This window comes from Theobroma cacao, chromosome 7 (assembly GCF_000208745.1).
Source record: "Theobroma cacao cultivar B97-61/B2 chromosome 7, Criollo_cocoa_genome_V2, whole genome shotgun sequence".
Taxonomy (NCBI): domain Eukaryota; kingdom Viridiplantae; phylum Streptophyta; class Magnoliopsida; order Malvales; family Malvaceae; genus Theobroma; species Theobroma cacao.
The window spans coordinates 5,931,997-5,947,547 of NC_030856.1; the positions used below are offsets into that span (position 1 = coordinate 5,931,997).

At 33.6% G+C, this 15,551-nt stretch overlaps 3 protein-coding genes across 4 annotated transcripts; all 3 read right to left on the reverse strand.

Moving 5' to 3' along the window:
- On the reverse strand, positions 367 to 4,299 carry LOC18594092 (reticulon-4-interacting protein 1 homolog, mitochondrial). Its single transcript, XM_007021546.2, has 7 exons — positions 3,847 to 4,299; positions 3,075 to 3,302; positions 2,668 to 2,741; positions 1,984 to 2,143; positions 1,747 to 1,866; positions 1,361 to 1,469; positions 367 to 817 (listed from the first exon to the last, which is right to left on the reverse strand). Exons 1-7 carry the CDS (start codon positions 4,072 to 4,074, stop codon positions 636 to 638), a joined length of 1,101 nt encoding a protein of 366 aa, XP_007021608.2. The 5' UTR covers positions 4,075 to 4,299; the 3' UTR covers positions 367 to 635.
- LOC18594093 (protein SAWADEE HOMEODOMAIN HOMOLOG 2) lies at positions 4,802 to 9,683 on the reverse strand. Of its 2 annotated transcripts, XM_007021547.2 has the most exons (10): positions 9,473 to 9,683; positions 9,290 to 9,382; positions 8,230 to 8,315; positions 8,084 to 8,129; positions 7,819 to 8,008; positions 6,777 to 6,852; positions 6,600 to 6,651; positions 6,137 to 6,280; positions 5,894 to 6,013; positions 4,802 to 5,463 (listed from the first exon to the last, which is right to left on the reverse strand). In XM_007021547.2, the coding sequence occupies exons 2-10, from the start codon at positions 9,341 to 9,343 to the stop codon at positions 5,062 to 5,064; spliced, it is 1,170 nt and encodes a 389-aa protein (XP_007021609.1). In that variant the 5' UTR covers positions 9,344 to 9,382; positions 9,473 to 9,683; the 3' UTR covers positions 4,802 to 5,061. The 2 variants fall into 2 exon arrangements, with proteins under 2 accessions (XP_007021609.1, XP_017979998.1); XM_018124509.1 differs by having other exon boundaries at positions 9,290 to 9,683.
- Positions 10,972 to 13,535, reverse strand: LOC18594094 (transcription elongation factor 1 homolog). Its single transcript, XM_007021548.2, has 5 exons — positions 13,447 to 13,535; positions 13,068 to 13,228; positions 12,652 to 12,722; positions 11,406 to 11,427; positions 10,972 to 11,319 (listed from the first exon to the last, which is right to left on the reverse strand). Exons 2-5 carry the CDS (start codon positions 13,178 to 13,180, stop codon positions 11,259 to 11,261), a joined length of 267 nt encoding a protein of 88 aa, XP_007021610.2. The 5' UTR covers positions 13,181 to 13,228; positions 13,447 to 13,535; the 3' UTR covers positions 10,972 to 11,258.

Here is a 15,551-nt window from a genome sequence, read left to right on the forward strand (position 1 = left end):
GATCGGTGATTATATTTCTGCCAGCCACTGACTCAAAAAAGCTAATATTTGGAGAAAGAGGTGGAGCACTAGAGGCAAAAGCTGCAACAGATAAAGAGGCACTTTCCAAGAGAAGAAGCTTTCTAGATTACTTCAAATTAAACAACACACTGAGTCATAGGGTATATATGGGTCAGTTTGCATCAATATTGTGGTTTTAAGTTCCCTGATTGGGTCACCCCGGTCTTTTCTTTCTAAAGCTTTGAATGTATAATCTTAATTTGACAGAAATTCTAGGTTTATAGAATATGGGATGACCAATTGATTGATAGAAAAGTTTTCTACTTTTTCTCATACTTAAAACATGGGCAAGATAACAGTTATAGATGGTTCAATACAAGTACCAATTTCAAATGAATTTCATAGTCTGATTCGAAATGCACAACTATAAAATTTCAGTAAAATGAAAGGAAAAAAATTTTATGCTCAAGGATTTACAGATTCCGACAGGATGATGAAGGGCCACACCCGTAAAATTCTGACATTATGTACAACATCCTAGTATAGAGGGGATAAGCCAAGAAAACCATTTCCTACCTTCCAAATTTATGATGAAAGAACACTTTACAAAAATTGCAAGGAAACTAGAACTTACTTCAGTCAAGTTCCAGCACTACTTTACCAAGGATTTTCTTCTTGTCTTTAGCTTCATGAGCCTCTCTTACTTGAGTTATTGAAAATGTTTTTTCTACAGGTATATTCAGCTTCCCAGCTTCTGATAATCTTTGTATCTCATGTAAACCTTCTGAGTCAGCCCTCATGTATATCCATGAATATTCTGCAACACCAAAAGATTAGGGAATGATCTCGTGATCAAAAGATTCAGCAACTATCGTTAACATGATGGGACATTAATTCATCTTCTGAACCATAACATTTCACAGCATAGATTTATTGAAAACTTCAAACGATCACAGACACAAGAACAAAAATGTTGAAAAAAAGAAAAAAATCTAGCTGGAAAAAAGTCTTCATGAACATTCATGATTATAATGATCGAACAAGCTAGTATACAAGAAAAAAAAATTGATGATGCAGTAATTTATAAAATTAGAGACTCAGATAAATCTTTTATGGAAATATAGATGACAGACTTGTTATCATGTATGTGTGCTACATATACATAATATATCAGCAAAGCTCAACAAAATGGTAACTTATTAACAGGATAGTAACAATCTGAAAATGTTCACACATGCTCATATTATTCCTTCTTAGACCCTATCTTGTATAGCTTTTAACAAGAGAAATGAAAGGAGAACTGTTCACTTTCAATAAACGATATGTTTATAGAGAGTAAGATGGGAAATAATCCATGTACCTATTCCATGAGAATATTGGTATTGAATCCTTTTCTTCAGTAAAACAGCTGTAGCCATGGGAAGCCCAATTGGTAGTCCATACCTGTCACTCAGAGCTGCTGCCTCTCCCTACACAATACAGTAATTGACAACTAAACATTCAATAATTATACCACAGCTTTCATAAAATATGCATGTAAAATTCCCCGTGCAGGTTCCCAGCTAGCAAAGTTAAGTTCCTTAAGAATTTGCATCAGGCCAGGATAAAATTCCAGGCAAAACCCAAGGGTTGAAAGAGTCCTAACTCCTATTATATACCCAAAACATTGAACCAGAAAAGGTATTTAAAGAAAAGAGAAGGAAGTTCCCTTCTAAGAGCAACAATTATTACAAGCCCACCTCTTACCTGAAGTGTCATATAGTGTCCGCCTCTATTCAAAAGATTGATGCTTATTCTTTCTGTCTCTGGTACACCAATGGTGTCCAGAACAGCATCAAATTTTCCCTTAATTACCACTTCAATGTCCTATAAGTAAACATGTCATTAACTCAAATAAGTAACCACTATAAGGCATATCACTGCGAGCAGCTGGCACAATGGGGTAACAGGAATTAATAATTTAATAAATCATCCATTCACCACCTCAGCAGTGTAGTCAACAGCCTGCTCAGCGCCTGCTGCCATTACTCGATTTATACTTTGATTTCCACAAGTAGTAGTAACATGGCACCCTGCAGCTACCGCCAGCTGAATTGCAGCAAAACCTACTGCTCCTCCACCACCTACTACCAGCAGCCTTTGCCTGTTGAATAAGTATTCAATCATGGGAAGATCAATTGCATCAATTTCCAAGAAAATTAATGGTAAATTTCAGTTGGCAGATTGTATTGCTGTACCCTCAATCAAAATGACATTTTTCAGAAATAAGATGACATACTTCATCAATATCACTATGTAGTTACTCTTATTTGTGCATATAAAAAAGATTCATCTTTGGACAAAAATCAATAGATAGACAAAATCAAACAAAATAAGTTTAAGCCAAAGACATAGAGCATCAACAATATCGAAGAATATTTGCAGGACAATAAATTTAGATTGCCATTTGCCAGACTCAATAAAGCCCTTTAAACAGACTGAGCTACAATGATGAAAATTATGTACCTTAAAGATGATCGTACAATTCCATGAATGCAGGCAAAAAACCTTATGGTTACTTAAACACTATCAATGTAGCTAAAAGTATTTGACAATAATTTGTCACAACTTAAGAAATACATGAAAACGTTGTTGAACACAATTGACATTCCAGAGACACAAGCGTACCCTTCAGTTATCCTAGCAGTACTTTTTAAGGCACGCCAAGCAGTCAATGCAGCAAAAGGAATGGCACTTGCTTCCTACAACACCCAAAAAAAAAAAAACTCAGATTCATGTTACATGATTAAAAAGTAAAAAGGTGAAACAATATTATCTGAATTATGAAATTAAACATAGTCAAAAGGGAAGCTAGGGAGCCACAAATTAGACTAATTGATGATAAAAAAAATTTTGTGAGAATGGAAAAAGTAACAGACAAGTAAAGAGCAGAATGTAGTATCATTCACGAAGAGCTAAGTAGAACAAATGAAAACGATAAAATCATAAGTCACATAAATCTATTCTCCAAGAAAAACAATCAAAAGTAACATATATTTGTTCACCTAAAGAATGGCTAAAACTTGAATAGATACCACATGAGTAACTGATGCCGGTTTTGGAGAAAGCTCCTCTTCTGAAAGAATTGCATAGTCAGCATATGTGCCCCTCACAGCAGTTGGATGCAGAGCACCAAAAACTTCCTGCCGTACAGTCAGTGACCTCACTGAAGCTCCAACAGCTGCAACTTCACCGCTAATGTCACGACCCAAAATGAGAGGCAGAAGTGGTTCAAATATGGAACGACCATAGCCTGATCGCATCTGAGAAAACAGAAATTTGGGAAATTAAAGCCATATTGTTTTAGGTGCACGAATTGAAATGTAATTCAAAGTATTTGCTTTTTCCTACTTAATTTTACTCTTTGAGCAACTTTTGAAGAAAGTAAAAAGGAAAGAGTTCCCAGATTAATTTCACCAAATTTAAAGAGTTGCAAATTTCCACAGCTCAGAAATTTTGTACTAAAAGAATAGAAATCCAATGCCGCCCAACATTTTTAATTCATTTCAATTCTTCTCACATTTTTCTCAGCAACCAAATAATCAAATCAAAAATGAATTAAGCAAATTACACATATACAAACGAATTAAACAATGAATTCAATAAAAAAAAAAAAAAACCTTCACATGCATCAAAAAGATTGACTCATATAACTAATATAAATTAAAACAAAATAAAACTCATCTTTATCCCATTTCATTTTTCTCGCATTTTCTCAGGAACCAAACAATTCAATCCAAGAAACGCATAAAAGAACTTTTACTAATACATTAGACAAAAGAACAAAAAAGAAAAAAAGGGACTTACTCTGGTATCAAGGGGATTGATAGATACAGCTCGGGCTCGAACGAGGACCTCATTGGACTTAAGATCAGGAACCGGCACATCGGGTCGTAGCTCCAACACCTCAGGTCCACCGAACCGAGGCAGCAACACCGCCCTACAGCTGCTGACGTAGCACCGAATCGAACCCACCTTCATTAATAACTCCGAAATGCGTCTGGGTTTTATGCTTTGGGATTTCAAAACTTGCATTCTTTACTATCTTTGTCCTTCTTTCTGCTTGAGTTTTTCTGGGTTTTAGCTCTTCTCTCTCTCTCTCTCTCTCTCTCTCTCTATATATATATATATATATATATATATATATATAAGGAGGAAAATAATAGTGAAAAGAGTAAGGGGACGTGGAACTGTTCCAGTCCGCAGAGAAGGTGGTTGTGACTTTGGGGGCGTGGAGGAAGAAGGAATACTGCAGACAAAATGTTATTTACATCATATATTAGAGAAAGTTCTAACCTTATCTCTATTTATTTTAAGTTAGGATTAGGATTTGCATTGGACTTAGAAACTTACCGTCTCAAGGAAGGTTTTTTCACTGATTATTATAAAATTTTGGATTGATTAATTGAAGAGAGATTTAAATCCGATTCTTTTGATAAAAATTCAATGACATAATAAAACCAATCCAAAATTTTGTTAAGCATACAGGATTAATTAATCAATTAAACTTGAAGAATTATGATAATTTATCAACATTGGTCCAGAAGAAGCACATTTATATGATTTATCTGTCTTTGCAAGTTGTGCATCTTAACCATGGCTGCCCTGCCTCGTAGGAACAATTGAGGTAGCATTCAACAGGTGGTCACTGGCTCACTGTCAGAAGCTTCCAGTTAGATTGATAGCTAAACCCGTCTGAGACTCAAATGTATGATTCTTTACTTCATGGACAAGAACGCCTAAGATACCTTTACTTTCAATCTCATTATAATTTTAGGTTGGAGATTCTGATTTTCATTGTTAAATTTCTTTCATCTTGGTACCTTACAAGCAGAAAGCAGAACTCAGTTGCCAGATGCCAAGGCAAAATGGCTGATAACCGGTAAAAGGCCAGCAGAAAAGATTACTATAGCCATAACATTGCTTATCAAAAATTGTAAAAGAGATGAAAAAGATAACTTGTAACTGAAGCTCATTTAACAACTCAGCAATAGAGGATAACATGGCTATCAGATTAACCCACTATATTCCTTCCTGCATGTTTTGACCAAAGCCACCAGTAGCAGTGCCCACAGCAATGCTAGTGGTGAATACAGCACCACTTGGGGAAATTCCAGGATTGCTGGCTACTGGATTGGTTATATTGGTAGTCATGGTCCCAGCATTTTTGGATTCTGGATTTGTAGTTTGTGCAGCTACAGAAACATTAGCATGTGCAACTAGGGCTGTCCTAAATGCATCAGGATTCTGCTGCTTCAGCATTGTCTCAGTCGATGAACTTATAACCTTTGGTGCATTTGCTGTAGAAGGATCTGTGCTAGTTTTCTGCTGATCCGTGGACGCTGAGTCATTGGAGGCATGCAGTTGCTGCAACCTGTAATCAGTTTCAGGCCGACGGCAAACCTTCCTCAAAGGTACAATTTCCTAAGGGATGCAAGTTAATGTTATTAAAGTGAAGATCCGTGAAAATGCAAGACATAAACAATGCAATATATAGGTAATCATTTAAAACACTAGGTCTTTCTTTTTTTTACTCATTTTGGTGTATCTTATGTGGGATATCTGTGTGTCTGAGTGGCGGGGGGAAAGGATCTACAAAATTGTTGCGCACATTTTTATGCCTATAAATGGAGCTTATCTCCAGCACTTATGCCTGGAATTCCCTGCATAATAGGAAAACCCATGCCAGAACAGCAGATAGACATGGCCAATCCTCACACATTTATTTATTTTAAAAAGGGAAAAGGAAAGAAAGACCAAAGATTTTTTTTTTTTTTTTTGGGGGGGGGGGGCGCGCAAAAGCAGGACAAAAGCCAAAACAATTTAAAACAAAAATTGAGTAATTAACTAATACCTCAGACTGATCATGATCATAGCGCACCAAAAATCTACAACGGCAACCTCTTACATCATGCCTCCGTCTTTGCGCATCAAGGACATGGGCATCAAAGTAAAGAGCCTGATCTTTACCTTCCTGAAAATTTTAAAAGCATTAAGAAAATGAACTCTAAGAAAAAGTTTGATTAAAAGAAGTATAAATAGTCCCAAGGATTGCTTGAATGCCATCTTTGATTGGCAATTGCAAGTGGAAATCCACCTGAAAACAGAGTATAAGGTCCCCAGGAAGAACTGCAACGCACTCAGATGCTTCACATGGGAGCGAACGTTGCCTGACGTGCTTGCGAATGTTAACCCACTCATCCTCCTCTGGTCCAAAACCAGCAAACCGAACCTGTACTTCCTGCAAAAGACAGCAAAATATTTGGGAATTCTTCTTCTTAGATGGAAAATTGTTGTATTCTTGAGTTCTGCATAGACCATTAAAAAATTATATAGAAGAGAACCATCAAAACATTTCATTTGACTACAAAACAGAAAGACATAATGATTTTAAACTGCATATATATACCAATTTCAGGTCAAAAATCAAAAGATGGGATCAGATTAACGTAAAAAATAAGAAGAGAATAATTAGAGTTGGTAATTTATGTAACATATGCAACAGTAAATCACTAAAAACTTGCATCAGCATATGCAGTGACATTGGGCTCAAAAATTACCGGATCACCTGTGTCCAAATATCTATGGGCCAAAAACGTTGAAACATCATACCTGAAAAAAGGAGATTAAGCGAATTGGGTTGATTGCAAATGATTTGTTTAGCCAGAGCAACAAAATGTTGATAAGACAAAAGAAAGCATCAGCCTCCATATTTTCCAACTGAATGGCAAACTTACCATGCACCATCCCTTGAAGATTTAGCTTCGAATTCCATATAAGAATGTTCTGACATAGGCCTTCCCGCACCTGGAACTGGCACAGAAAATGGGGCTATTAATCTAAAGTGTGATGACATGAAGAAGCAGATATAAAAGATATTCAATATCAGGAGGCATAGAACCCTTGAAGTGAGGTAGAACTCTATTTTCTTTCAAAAGACTGACTAATTAGGCTTCTTAATCATTTTTTAGGCTATATGAGGGGGTTTTTAAGGTTTTCCTCCCTTTTACCTCCTTAGAACCAAATGAAACTTTCCTAAACCAGCACAGTCTCCTATGAGACAATGCAAGTGATTTCCAAACAGTGGCAAATAATGCATCTATAAATGTCAAATCTAATGTTGCACCTGTTGAGTGTGCATTTAAGTGATATTCTCATGCACGAGCTGCTTCTTAATTTGTCTGTGATCATCACCCAGGAGAATCAACATAATCTACTAAAATTTAGATTACACATCATGCTTTTGGGAGAAGTCACTCTGTTGATTTTGTTCATGCAAAGGACAAGTTTTTCTTTTCATAAACAACTAAATGATGCATTTTAATAACTATTCATAATATCTGAAATGAGAAGAAAAAGATACAGTTACTAATTTCAGTTAAATTTTAGAGAAGAAAAAGAACACAGCCAAAATAGAATGTACAGCATTCTCTCTGCTTTTGTTTTGTATGAGAGCAGGTGCCTGCCCTTAAATTATCTTACAACATTAACCTAATGGTCATTTTAATTACCTAGTAATAAAAAGTTCAATGAATTGTTAAACTAACATTTATGATGGCCAAATATATACGAGTAATCTTATGCATTACATTTTAAAGTCCTACCATCATAATACTGGGGACATTTGCAACATAAGAACACATCCATGCACAATGTGCCACATTACACTCTTCTTCAATATCTCACATAAATAACTAAGCAGACTGTAGCAACCCAAAATTTACTAAAAAGAGAAGCACGGCATCAAGAATTCAAACACAGAATTAGAATCCATTTTACCTGTAGAAGCAGGCATAGCAACAGGCATTGGAGCAGTCACAGGGGGAGGCATGGTAGCAGCAACTGGCTGAGGCACAGTTCTCACAGGATTTACATCATCTCGAGGCATAGATGTTATATTTAACTTCCCAGGAACCTTACTTGATTTTGCCCTTATTGCATAGCGCCTATTTTGGAACCAATTCCATACCTGCACATAAAAGTTTCCAGATTAAAGAACTGTCAACATTTCCTCATTACCCAATAACAAAAATCAAGTTCTTACTTGCTTAAATTGCACAACAATCTTCCCTTTCCGATCTGCAGACTCACTACAACAAAAGAAAAATTCCTCACAGGTTCAATTGCTAATGAGGAGGAAAGTATTATACATCATGGTACATAATGTTCTTAAGGGAAATTATTACACACCTGAACTTCTCCGCAAGACTTACAAGGATCTCCCGAACTGGCATTTGATTGTGGTGCTCTTGGAGAATTGTTTCCATCTCTGCAACCTTGACGTAGAGATAATTTTACAACACATTGTTTAGAGAATTACGAAAGAGAAAAACCCTAAACACTACTTTATTACACATAAAATGAATTTCATATTACCTTGAGCTAGAATCAAAGAAGCAACTGATAAAACATTACTTATAATCTAACACACTACTTACAGTTATACCAAATTCCATTTATCATCACTTTATAATTCATATATCTAGAAGTAAATGCAGCAAGAGAAGGCATACACCTTAAGCCTCAGAAAAATTCGACTTTACCAAATTGCAACTTTTGATATTATTACCATCAGGATATTACCTAATGGGGATTTTTGTTTAAACCCACATTACGGTTTCCGATTTTAACAGCATGAGCTTGGCACTGTTGTCATTACGAAAAACACTAAACTTAAATTAACAAAGCTAAGCACCCGAGCATTTGGCTCAATGGTACTCAGTGGCAGAGCCAAGGTGCTGGGGCCCTTCAGTTTTATAATTTTTAATTTTTTGTTATAATATATATAAAATTTGAGATATATAAATACGGTTACATTTAACCACCCCTTATGCAAAATCCTAAGTCCATGACCGATGGTAGTAGCATGTTTCATACTCGAGAGAAAATTTTGAAATCTCACCTTTCTCAACTAAAAATTAGAAATAAAAAACTAACAAAGGTAATACCTTGAATAAGCCTAAGCATTTAAAACATAAGAATCATTCCTAGCAATAACTAATACCATTAGCAAAGAATAATACTACTATCTAAGCTAACTATTAAACAATCTACCAAAACCCAATTAATCAAAGCAATCAAAGACAGCAAAAAGCAGACAACTTCACATCAAAAACCCAGAAATAAATTGAATGAAACAAGCAACCTAACTGACCCATTTCACATTTTAACTGAAGTTCAAAACATTCCTATCCATCATCCATATTCATAATACATGCATGGATTTCTTTTTAAAAAAAAAAAAAGGTACCTCAGTTGGGGTGAAACGAAAGGCAGGGCCACCATTACTCGGAGGCCGACCCATCAATTCCTATCTCTCCCTTTCGAGCGCGCTTCTTCCTTTCTGTCTTCTTGAAAAAAATAATAAATATACGAGGAAAGTAGAAGAAAACAAAAGTAGGGGAACAGAGGTTTTACAAATAAATTTGATTACCGTTCTGGGTTTTGGGTTTTACCAAGTGTGGGTCTTCTTCTTTTGGTGTGTTTATAAGGTATCAGAATAGTGGGAGAGAGACAAGATTTTGTTTTGAAATTGGTTGAAGCAATTTTGATAGAACTTTGAACCAAAAAAGGATTGAAAGAGAGAGAGCGGTTTGTGTTGGTGGGTGGTTTCGACCCTATATTTGTCGCTAAATCAGGTGTCTTCCGTGCCTTTAATAATTATCCTTTCGTCGGGTAATAAATCTCATGTTAGCTAAATACTCTGAATTTTGTAAAAGAAGGAAAAAAAAAAAAAGAAAGAAGGACAACATAAATAAAATAATATAATTTCTTTTTTTTAAATTAGCATCTCATTTTAAATTAGGTAAATTATTATATCTCAATTAATGTTCAAAATAAATTTACTTTTTACTAAATACGTAATTTTATTAATATATCTAATATGATCTTGTCACTTACCTATCATGATTTTGACATCAAATAAAGACACGTGATTTTTTATTTTCAGATTTGAGCATTTAATCTTAAATTTCCGAATCCATTATCATTGATCTAATTCTTTTTCTTTTTCCGTAACAATTATTAAATAACTTTTTTGTTTTCAATTTTTTTCTCTTTCTTTTGTGTGTGAATACTTATTATAGTAATTATTAATAACCCTAAATCCTCAATAGCAAAAAAATAGAAACTCCTTAATTTTTTTTTTTTTAAGGATTCTCTCATCAAATACCGGATTACAAACAAATTCCACAATTTTCCTTATCTTTTTCATAATCTTTTTTTCCCCTTTTGTTTGCTTCTTCCTTTCCTTTTGGGGTTTATTTCCTATTTCCTGAAGAACCATGATATAGGTTTCTTTTGAGGAAAGTTTTTTATTATTTTGAGAAGAAAATGATTATTTTTATATACAATTTCTTTATATGTATAGATTTCCTTCTCATATTTGTACCAAATTTAGCAAATTTTCTGATATGGTGCTAACTATTGGCTATTTTGGAATCCTTCCTTTGTATTAAAAGAAAGAAGATATTTTGATATCTTAACTAAAATGTATCACTCAGGGCATCTAAAGAAGAAGAAACAAAGAGAAAAGCAGAGTATGATTTGAGGTCTGAACTAATCACCTGATATTTAACAATGCCATCTTTATATCTCATGGTTAATGAGACATAGAAATACCTAAAATTTTGACAGAACAGTATAGACATTCCATACATGCCATAAAGCCATAATTACTTGTATCTCATTCTAACCCTAACCAGTTAAGCAAAATGTTTGATATTGACCAAGATTTAACAAAGGCATCATATGGTTTCACAACTTAGAAATGGTACTAGGCAAGCAACAGCCTTGAATGGTGTATTATTCAAGTTGTAGTACCCAAATCTCACCCATCAATAAAAAGAATCAAATATATTTAAGGGGAAAAATAACTGCAAAGATAATATTCAAAGGAGGAGAAAACCTACTTCCATTTAGATAAATCAACCATTGAATAAGAGAAAGATCTAACATTAAAAAAAGAATCCATCTTGATCTCCAATTAAATTTGTTGAGGAGAGGAATTGTTAGTAGGAAAACAGTGCATTATACATACAATTTTAATTGTCCATCAGAAACAACTATATATGCAGCACATGATACAGTAGAATGCAAGCACAGCCATTCCCATAAACAAAATCTTGTTTGATTGAAGTGAGGATGTCTACAAACTAAACATTAATGTCATGGCCCTTTCTTCCAACAGTGCCGCAAAAGCATAACCATCCCATTGCTTTCTAAGCATCATCATCTTCATAGTTGTTGACCAGTTCACATTCATCAATCCATTCACTATATCTGTAGTTGAAAGGGCCAAGTCAGATAACAACAAATTGAACGATAATGCTCAAAATCCAACAGAGTTCACAAGGGTTGTAACTTACATGTCTATGGGTTCAGTTAAAGCTGAAAATCCATAGGAAAAGAAGATTAGATCAACTTGGACAATATCTTAATAGTCACTCAAAAATACAGCAATGGAAGTCAAAGTAAACAAACAACCAAACAAAGGAAGAATAAAAGGATCCATTCCCTATAGAGACCCAATCCTAAAACTCAAGATCAGCTTTGGGCCATAATTGTAACTTTGAAACATCAACTTCATTTTCCAGCACCCACTTAAACCATGACACTGGTAAAAATGAAAATCAAGGATAGGATATGAGACATCACAAATTATGCATCATGCATGTAAAGCCTACCCGACAACCAAACTCATTAACTGAATCTCAAAAATTGATCTTCCCCAAATAAGACATCGTCAATAAGTTAACCATGCACAGCCAAAGAAAAACAAAACTGTTACCTTCTTCTATGCAATTTTAATTTGGTAAATTAATTAGTTATAATTAGGGCACATTAGCCTCCTCTGCCGTGTTCCATAAAACAAGTAGATCCCACAACCAATTTCATAATTACCAGACATGATTATGCCAAAATATTTAATTCCCTTCTGTTAATACTAAGGGAGACAAATCCACACTTAGATATAACAAGGGTTATTTCACCTATTGACAATTAGTATTAGGTGGGATGTCCATATAAATTTAACATGATATCAAAGCAGGTGCTGCACCCCATTGTTGTCCCCACCATGATAGGCCCTTTATTTCTACACATGAAGTTCATTCCATGTGATAAAGTCCATTTTCTCTACACGTGAGGAGGTATTAAAGTGGTGAAAAAGAAATCTCATATAAGTTAATTGAGATATCTTTGGTACTTAAATATAACAAGTGCCACTCACCTATGGTCAATTGGTTTTAGGTTGGATGCTAACAACCACAACTTCTAAACTAGTCATATCTTATGACTTATGATTCCACCAACAAATCACAGATCCTTGTGCTTCTAAATTTTTGGTTAAAATTTTCCTATGTGATTTGTCATGAAACAGTTCATTCTATTTTCTTGGGCATATTCCTATTACAATTAATAAACACACAAACAATAATCTATTCAATAGTTTGAGTGGAACAAATTTTCTTGCATGTGCAGACCCCGTAAGGTTACTAATACTTAACCACATTAGAAACTTTACGAAAGACATCCAAAGATATAACCTTTCTTTTCCCTTGCATTTGATGACCGTGTACACGTTAGAGTCAAAGCAGCAGCAAATCAGCATACCTGTGATGGTTGTGCTGAAGCTCTCCTGACAAATCCTACACACAGCCTCACCAATCAAGTTCTTCATATCACTGCAATCAAAACAACCCTTAAGTTCCATAAAGAACAGAAAAAGATACATGCACTACCATTGAGCCAAATGCTAGGGTGCATAATTCCCATAAACTAAACCTCACTCAGTAGCTAATACCTATCATCCTCACAAATGCGATAAAGAAAGTACACAATTCCACAAATCAAAATACCAAATCGGTTCATTACACCGCTAAGGATTTCAATTGCATTACTTCCGGTTTTAATAGGACCAAAACCAGGGTTAATCGGTAACAAAAATCCAAGTTAAATCATATGTAAATTACAGTTATTACTTCAAAACACATAAGTAAAATCAACAAAGAGTAAAAAGGAAAACTCACATGCGGCATTCGACACCGGTTCCATGGTTGCAAAAGGGGCAACTGAAAACAGTATCAAGCTTGTCCATTCTCTTCTTAGGCGGTGGCTTTGCCCTTGACTTTCTTTTCCCCATTTATTCAGAAAAAAAAAAAGAAACAACACCCTAATTCTGTTCCTTCACCTATCAATAAATGAAGCAATTAGTTTCCGAAAAAGAAAACCCGTAACAGAACAAATCGACTTTGTTAAGGTGATCAAAACGACAAGATAGCAGACTCATTATTATCAGAATTTTCTTGGGAAAAAAAGTTTCTTTTCTTTTCCGATCAAAAACCTAATAAAAGATTCGTCTTGAGATTGAAAACCTAAAATTTAGAAAAGGAAAAAGAAAGGAATTACCTGAATCGGAGCAGCGATGAGTAAAGATTTAACGGTAAAGAGAGCCCCTTTTATAATGGAGAGAAGGGTGAGAAAATTATCAATTTATGAATTAACGCGGGGTAGACGATTTAAAAAACTTAAAAAACCAAACGACCACGTTTCGTTCTGAGCAACAAGATATTATTGAATTGTATAGTGAGGAGTCTATTTATAAGCTAACAACTCTTCAAGCATAATCTTAATTTAATTTAAGAATTCAAATCAGATTACACATTTTATATCTAGTTTGTTGGATTTAACTTGGCCTGAACTTCTTAGGTTATAATATAATAGATATTCACATATATATTCATAACATTCTCTTTTGAAAATCCTAATATGTCTCTTTAAAATTTTATTAGGAAAAAAATCTTATGGAAAAAAATCCGAGTCAAGAAAAAAGTTACATTTTTTAAATTCTATCTCATTAAAAACCTTATCAAGAAAAATTTAGCAAAAAAACCTTAATAAATGAAAAGAATATAATGCGTATTTTACTCTCTTGATGACTGCATTATTTAAGATCTTTAAAGAGGTACATTTTAATCTTTTGTACTAACTTTTCAAATGTTGCAGTTGAAAAGCTTTGGTAAATAAATCTACTAGATTGCCACTTAAACAAATTTGTTTAACACTAATATAACCGTTTTCTTGGTAATCATAAGTGAAGAAGAATTTTGACAAAATATGTTTTATCTTATCACATTTAATATATTTTTCCTTTAACTAGGCTATGCAAATGCTATTGAAATTTCCTTCTTAGTTGATAAGTCACACATTTCTCGAATATGTCTAGTAATATGTTGAGTTATAAATCTTAACCAAACATATTCATAACTTACCTCATGAATTGCTAAAATTTCTGCATCGTTTAAAAGAAGTAGCAATCATAATTTGTTTTACAAAATATTATAAAATAGTCATATCTCTATATGCGAATAAGTTACCTGTCTGGGATAAAGTTTTGTGTAGATTAGATAAATATGTTACGTCTACATAACCAATTAAATCTTATTTTAATTCATTTGAGTAATATAGGTCAATGCTTATTGTTCCTCAAACATATCAAAGTATTTGTTTAACTTTATTCAAATATCTTCGAGTAGGAAAAGAACTATATCTTACTTATAAATTTATAGTAAATGATATATTGGGTTGTATATTACTAACAAGATAAATTAGTGCTCCAATGGTACTAAGATATAGTACTTCAAGATAAAAAAGTTCTTTATCATATTCATGAGGTCGAAAATTGCTCTTTTTCATATTTAGTAACTTTACAACTATTGATGAACTTAAAAGATGTGCTTTATACATATAGAATTGTTTTAACACTTTTACTATATAATTTGATTGATGGACAAAAATTTCATTTGTCAAGTATTCAATCTGAAGACTCAAACAAAACTTTATTTTTTTCAAGATCTTTCATTTCAAATTCTTTTTTAAAATAATTTACGATTTTTTATAACTCTTCAAGAGTTCCAATAATATTCAAGTCATCAATATAAACAATAATTATGCCAAATTCAAATCCAAATCTTTTTTATAAAACACACATACATATAGGATCATTTTTATAATCTTCTTTTAACAATTATTCACTAAGGCAATTATACCACATACAACTGGATTGCTTTAATCCATATAGATATTTATTTAATTTGATCGAATAAATTTTCCAAAAATTATGTATTTCAAGGAACTTAAATTGTACAGAGATTTTCATATAAATATCGATATCAAATGAGTCATATAAATAGCTTGTAGCTACATTCATTAGATGCATCTCAATCTTTTAATGTAATACTAGACTAACTAAATATAAAAATGTTATTGTATCCACCACAAGAAAATATGTCTTTTTCATAATCAATATTAGGTTTTTGAGTAAAACCTTGTGTGACAAACCCTGCTTTACATCTCACAATCTCATTTTTCTCCTTTTGTTTTCGCATAAATGCCCATTTATATCTCACTAGTTTTACACCATTTGATATACGAACTACAGGTCTAAAAACTTTATGTTTTGCAAGAGAATTTAATTCCACTTTGATTTGCATCTTTTCACGTTGGTCAATTAT

Excerpts from the sequence above, each read along its gene's own strand:
- LOC18594092 (XM_007021546.2), bottom strand. The coding sequence starts at position 4,074 with ATGCAAGTTTTGAAATCCCAAAGCATAAAACCCAGACGCATTTCGGAG. Across the intron at positions 2,742-3,074 it reads CGGCATCAGTTACTCATGTG|GAAGCAAGTGCCATTCCTTT; the intron begins GTATCTATTCAA and ends TGGGTGTTGTAG. Across the intron at positions 818-1,360 it reads CCAATATTCTCATGGAATAG|AATATTCATGGATATACATG; the intron begins GTACATGGATTA and ends TTGGTGTTGCAG.
- LOC18594094 (XM_007021548.2), bottom strand. The coding sequence starts at position 13,180 with ATGGGGAAAAGAAAGTCAAGGGCAAAGCCACCGCCTAAGAAGAGAATG. Across the intron at positions 12,723-13,067 it reads ACCGGTGTCGAATGCCGCAT|TGATATGAAGAACTTGATTG; the intron begins GTGAGTTTTCCT and ends TTTTGATTGCAG. Across the intron at positions 11,428-12,651 it reads CTTCAGCACAACCATCACAG|CTTTAACTGAACCCATAGAC; the intron begins GTATGCTGATTT and ends ATGGATTTTCAG.
- LOC18594093 (XM_007021547.2), bottom strand. The coding sequence starts at position 9,343 with ATGGGTCGGCCTCCGAGTAATGGTGGCCCTGCCTTTCGTTTCACCCCA. Across the intron at positions 8,009-8,083 it reads TTGTTGTGCAATTTAAGCAA|GTATGGAATTGGTTCCAAAA; the intron begins GTAAGAACTTGA and ends TTTTATGTGCAG. Across the intron at positions 6,652-6,776 it reads TCTTCAAGGGATGGTGCATG|GTATGATGTTTCAACGTTTT; the intron begins GTAAGTTTGCCA and ends TCCTTTTTTCAG.